Source organism: Pterocles gutturalis, unplaced genomic scaffold (genome assembly GCF_000699245.1).
Source record: "Pterocles gutturalis isolate BGI_N339 unplaced genomic scaffold, ASM69924v1 scaffold6748, whole genome shotgun sequence".
Lineage (NCBI taxonomy): Eukaryota > Metazoa > Chordata > Aves > Pterocliformes > Pteroclidae > Pterocles > Pterocles gutturalis.
Genome location: NW_010122921.1, coordinates 61,523 through 67,522, shown reverse-complemented (window position 1 = coordinate 67,522; position 6,000 = coordinate 61,523). Strand labels below are relative to the sequence as shown.

The 6,000-nt window shown below is 38.6% G+C and overlaps 1 protein-coding gene across 2 annotated transcripts in view; it reads left to right on the top strand.

The window, feature by feature from the left end:
• SPAG9 (sperm associated antigen 9) overlaps nt 1–6,000 on the top strand; it is a 33,614-nt gene that overhangs the window by 4,988 nt on the left and 22,626 nt on the right. For both annotated transcript variants that reach the window (XM_010077698.1, XM_010077697.1), the window contains exons 3-5: nt 2,952–3,162; nt 3,685–3,784; nt 4,857–4,978. In XM_010077698.1, coding sequence (XP_010076000.1) covers nt 2,952–3,162; nt 3,685–3,784; nt 4,857–4,978 — 433 coding nt within the window. The remainder of the gene's footprint in view (nt 1–2,951; nt 3,163–3,684; nt 3,785–4,856; nt 4,979–6,000) is intronic.

Below are 6,000 nucleotides of genomic sequence, written 5' to 3'. Positions count from 1 at the left end.
CTGGCAGTCGGGACTAGGGTGCGCTGGCAGCGCAGCGGGAGGAGGGATCTGCAGGGTGAGGAACTCCAGGGTGTGTAAAGCCTCCCTCTATCTTTATGTTGATGAGGTTTTTTGGAAGATTGTGGATGTAGTTATTTCTGAAAAGATACACAGCTGAGGGGAATTTCCTCCTAAGTCAACTTAGTACCTAGCAGGGGAATATTAAGCTGATAAGCTGTCCAGAAATAATTGCAGCCCAGACTTTTTTTTTTTGCCTAGAGGTCATATGGAGATAATGGAAAGTGTAAGTAATGGTTAATTATGAACATATCAAGGTAACAACAGGAGTGTGTTAAATCTGTCACTTAACAAACTCTTGGCTAGTTGCATTTTTGGATCTTAAATTTGTCCTGTTCCCGTTGCCCTATGCCAGTTAACATCAGTAAACTGACAGACTTTAGGGGAGCTGACTGAAATACAACTTAAAGTTATCACTAAGAGCTGCTGGAGATGAGTTATAAAGGGAAGTCTCTGATCCCATCCTGACCTGTCGGAAAACTATATTGCTTACTATATATTGTCAAAATAGGCTACTTGGTATAGTTCTTCTAAAAATGATGCACTGCTAAAAGAGAAGGTATAAAACAGCAGAGACTGTAATTTTTCAAACTTCGTCAGAATAAATTCTCTAGGTCCAGAGCAGCATCTTTGTTTTTTTAGCTGTGACTGTGAAGTACTTCTGCAGTGACCCTGTTGAATGACATGATATATTGAAGCCATGACCAGAATTTGAAACTTTTTTCTCTAATACTTTTATTTCTTCTGAATATTTTTAACATCAAGTACAAGGCGCAAGCAAGATTCTTCTGCTTTCAGGCATGTTTGCCATTCGTGCATGAACACATCATTAATGGTCAGTGTCTCCTCTGAAGGTATCACAAAGAGTAGGGGTCAGGGAGAAACCAGCTCTAAAAAGACGGGGTGTGCTGTGGCTTGTACAGTACTGACGTTGCTGGGTGTCATTGTAAGACAACATAAAATTATGTACCATTCATTCTCTTCTGCTTATTTCTGCAAAGCTTTGCAGAAGAGCTACTGCTTTGGATTTAATTATCCAATTTTTAAATTTAATTTTTCTTTTTTCCGGAAAAGGCTTTGGGCAACGTTGCCAAAAAAAATTCAAAGTTGCTAAGTCAACCCAGCATTGACTTTCAAACACTTAGGCTTTGAGATGTTTTGATTAATTCATTGTCACTTAATGGAATTGCATTTATTTTCATTAGTTCTAGAACAAACATTGATGATAGTTTGATCAGTATAGTTTCCAAGAGCTAGCTAAAAAAAATACAGTAAATAACAAAAGTCAGAACTGTAAAATAGATGGGATTTTTTTTGCAATTCCTTTAAGGAAAGGACCATTCTCTTCACTGTTCTCTATTCTGCTATCAAGCTGTTTTTCTTGAGCTTTGTGTGTGAAAGTCAGCGATCAGTCTGTGCTGCATCAGTTAGTGGATGCTTTTGGAATACAAAGATGTAGAAATGTTTGAACAGAGCCAACAGCTCTGCTGAGGTTTTATTCCCTGTTTATGTGAACGCCGGATTCCCTGGGTGAGGGGTATCATTTCCTCCCTTCTGTGTCTGCGTGCTGAAGTGTGAATCGTTACCCAGCAGCGGAACTTCACCAGTTCAAAAGGGAATTGGGTAAATTGTGTAGCTTTTCTTTTTTTTTTTTCTTCTTTTAAATAGACACAACGTATCTCATGTAACACTTTAATGTGTTGGTTTTGTTACCCTGTGTTGCTATGAGGCATCTGTTGACTGTATTTCTGAATAATTTTGTCAGAATATAAAATACTAATAATTGGTTATTTAGGAATTTACAAAAAAAGGATTTAAAGTGGAATTAATTGCTAGGCAGGAATTGAAAGTGCTGGATTTTGTTTAAGGCTTGTAAATTCCATGTGGGGACATAACTATGGGATGCAAGCTTTTCATTTATGCTGATACACAGTAAATGTGTGTTTTCCTCCCTGACCTTACAAATTAAAATCTTGTCTTGCCAGGAAGTTCCAACAGTAAAAATTTAGAAATTACAGTTCTTAGCGATGTTATACTCATTACAAATGAGAGAATGCATGCCTGTATGCACGTCTTTGTTTTGTTTTTGTTTAAATAGCCTTAAAATTCATTTGCACTTCCTTCTCGAAAAGGGGTGCTAGCAGTACAATGAACCGATGCTTCACAGAGTCTGAAGGCAATGATCACAATCCTGAGTCCAGCAGCTGGATTCCTCTCTGTACCTCTGGTTCTTTGTAGTGTCCCTGGATGGTAAACTGTTGCCAGGAATCAGCTTCATTTCCTGACCTTGGTCAGAAATCAGAGCGGACAGGCAGTCGCTGCTGTTCAGTGTCTCATTCCCAAGGTCTTCCAGGGCTTACAGTGGAGACTGGAAAGTGCATGAGAACAGTTTGAGTGAGGTGATTGGAGATACTGTGGTTCTACCCATGGTCTGCATCAGTGCTTCAGTATCTACTTTTTAAGAAGTTTTTTTAAGATACCGTGCACATTTTGAACAAATAAACGTTTTAGAATAGCTTTGGGAAGACTCAGCAATTCATTGTGCAGCTAGAAGAATTATTAGTATGGGTATGCTGCCTGCTGTTTTGAAGAATTAACAGAAAAGCATCCTGAAGTTGTGACTGTAATTCATGAACAGAGATCAAACGTTAGTATTAAAAATAAGAGCATGTTTTATGTAGGTGTAACCTCCTTAACAGCAGTGAAGCCATAACTATAGTATAAAGATGAATTTGGCAGTACTAGCTTAAAGTATTCTTTGCTTATGTTCATTTGCATATTCTTCGGTAAAATACAGTAATTTGGGGGTTTGTTCTTTAGTTTATATAACACTTCCAGTAATACTTTAATTCATGGTGGTTTTTTTTTTTTTTACTGGTAATGTTCAATTTTAGGATGAGCTCTCTGATGTTAGCCAAGCAGGTTCAAAATCTACTACTCCAGCGTCCACAGCCGCTTCGGATGTACCTGTGCTGCCTGCTGAAACGCCTCAAAAGGAAGATGTTGAAGGATTTGCTAAGGGCGCAGATATGCCAAATGAGAAGCTGGACGTAAGCAAGAATATTGAAGTACAGGTAGCTCAAGAGACAAGAAATGTGTCTACTGGTGAGCTGCCTTAACTGTTTAGTGTATACTTACTATGGGCTTCATATTTAATCTGCTATGAAATTTCTTTAATTGTTGTGCCACAAATGAGAAATGTGTTTTGACTGGATATTCTTAGAAATACAGGGTATTGGTAAGAGATATATATATTGTTTATAAGTGAATTTAGTCCTTATTTTTCTAGAATCAGAATTACTCATGACACTTCCATATAAACAGCAGAAGTGGTACTCATCTAGACACAAAAAGTTGTGAGATGAGATAGACTTCTACTTGGAGAAGTAGAAGTAAAGGGGAATAACTGCTGTTGGATGACTTAAGGTAAATTCAGGAGAGCCTTGCTTTGAAATTACAGTGTCTGCACTAGAGCATCAAAATCAATAGATGGTCTCATGTTATTGTCTTGATGAGTCTTTGTACAGAAGTCTACTAAGTTGATGATTGGTTAATAACAACTAAATGTAGTAGTGTCATATGTCAGTGATTTTGTTTTACGGAGACGTACTGCTTGCTTTTCCCTAGGTGGGAATGAAAATGAAGAAAAATCTGAAGTTCAGGCAATCATTGAATCAACTCCAGAGCTGGATATGGACAAAGATCTCAGTGGATATAAGGGTTCCAGGTAAGTTGTGATTTGAGTAGGAAGACCAGTTTTAGAAGGTACTCATGACTTGTGTAGAAGTTTTAGCAGACTAAGATCATGTATTATAATAACAAATCTCATACTTCTGTGACCTTACTTCCCAAAATTCCTCAGGAGGTTTTAAGTGCAACAGCAGTTCTTCGTTCTGTTGCTACAACTGGTGAATGTTCAGGGTACTTCATATTACAGCAGGCTTAAGAATGCTTAAATATTCTTTCCATATTTCAAGCACAGGGTCTATAGCAAGAGGCCTTTTCTGTCCAGGACTGGGTTTCAAGGTACAAGCATTTTCCAAGCTGGGCACTTTTCACCTATATATTTAAAATCTGGACTTACAACTGACTTTGCAAGTGTTACAGCATTTATTTATCAGATTCTGATGGTGGAATACCAGTGTTGGAAGAATGCTTTTGCCTGAGTCTGCTTCCTTGCAGGCTTGTAACAAAGCTCTAAATCCCTATAAAAAATAAACCAGCGCTGTTTTAGTAGCAGTGGGGGGTGCCTGATCTTGCAGGCAAGCCCTGAACAATTTAGGGTCTAGCCACAAGTCCTTCAAATATTTATATGTCTGTGTGTTTCATTCTTGTGATGAGATGGAAAAAGTGACCTTGTATAGTGAATGTTAATGGCGTAAAATCTGTGAGTGAAAGGAGCCCCGTTTCTGGCCAGAGGAATATATTGATCTCTAGTTGGTTCACTTGCTTTCTTGTTATATTAAATGACTTCCAGTTTGGCTGAGCTGTCTGTTCTTTAGGCATTTGGGCTGACTAAGAGCTGACGGGGATGAATTTCTATATACTAAAACTTGATATGCTTTATTAAAATCCTGACCAGCTCAATATCAGCAGCTACTTCAAGTCTGGTATCTTGATGCCAAAGTAGTATTTGAAAATAGAATCTAGGAGTCTGAGCCAACTGAAAGCTGCTGAGGATTTTACTTCTGGTTTTTGGGGGGTAACAAATGAACTAGTGGTAAAAACACAGAAAACTTTATCATAGTGGGAATGTTTTCTTTCTGCTTTTTTATGTCTTGTTTTAACTCTTTGAATAGCACTCCTACCAAAGGCATAGAGAACAAAGCATTTGACCGTAATACAGAGTCACTCTTTGAAGAGCTGTCATCTGCTGGTTCTGGCCTAATTGGAGATGTGGATGAAGGTGCAGATTTACTGGGTAAGAAAGGTTATTTATAGATGCTGTTTACAGGAATTTTCCTTATTAGTGGAGTGCTTAATTGTCCTTCCTGGATTTACTGTTAGGGTTCATTTGCATTAAAATCTTTTGAGCATCCTCGTAAAGTGGTCATTGGAATGGAAAAAAACAAGAGAAAGCGTTCATTCTTTCTTTTGGTGTAACGATATCAGCTGTCATCTTTTGGGGCTCTTCTTACACTGTTTTCTATTTCAGTTCTCCCTATATGTGCTCTGATACAAGGATTTTTATCTTGAACTGGGCAGTTTGGGCACAATTTGAATTAAACTACCTCAATCTGTAATGGCCTGGCTTTATCACCTCTCTGTGGAACTTAACTTGTAAGGGAGAGTTGCAGCAGAAGGCAATGGTGGTAACCGGAGAATCAAACCATTCATTGAAAGGGGGGAGGAACCCACAGTTCTCTCTTCCCCCCAAGCAGCTTAGTGCTCCTTGTGTGCTGACTGAACAAAATGTAGGTTTTGGGAATACGAGTTGATCAGGAGCAAAAAGGTCATTAAAAGAAGGATCTTTCTATAAAAACTGTAAGATATTTTGGCCATGTTCAGGCCTCATTTTGAAATCACGAAAGCTGGTACCATGGAATGTATAAAATGCAGATGCAGCTCTTGTGTGTTTTAGAAATGGGCTGTATAGTGAAAATCAGCCGTTTGTTTGCTTCTGTCGTCTGACCCGGCAGAAATACAGGTTGTTAGCAGTATCTGGTGTACGTGCAGTCTGGATTTCTGGTTGTGCACTGTTCCACCAGAAACTTATTTTACATCAAGTAGGTAAGATTTCTGCAAAGTATTACTGGGAGTAATTGTCTGATCTCCAGTCTGAGAGATGGATTTTCTTTGTTCTCACTCTCTGCTGCTCTGAATCCTGAGCAGTGAGGACCACCCCATCCTTGCTGGAACATGCTTCATCCAAAACTCTCGCACTGTTGTGACAGGGACAACTAATGCCACATTCTGCCTGCAAAAATACAAATACTGGAAAAG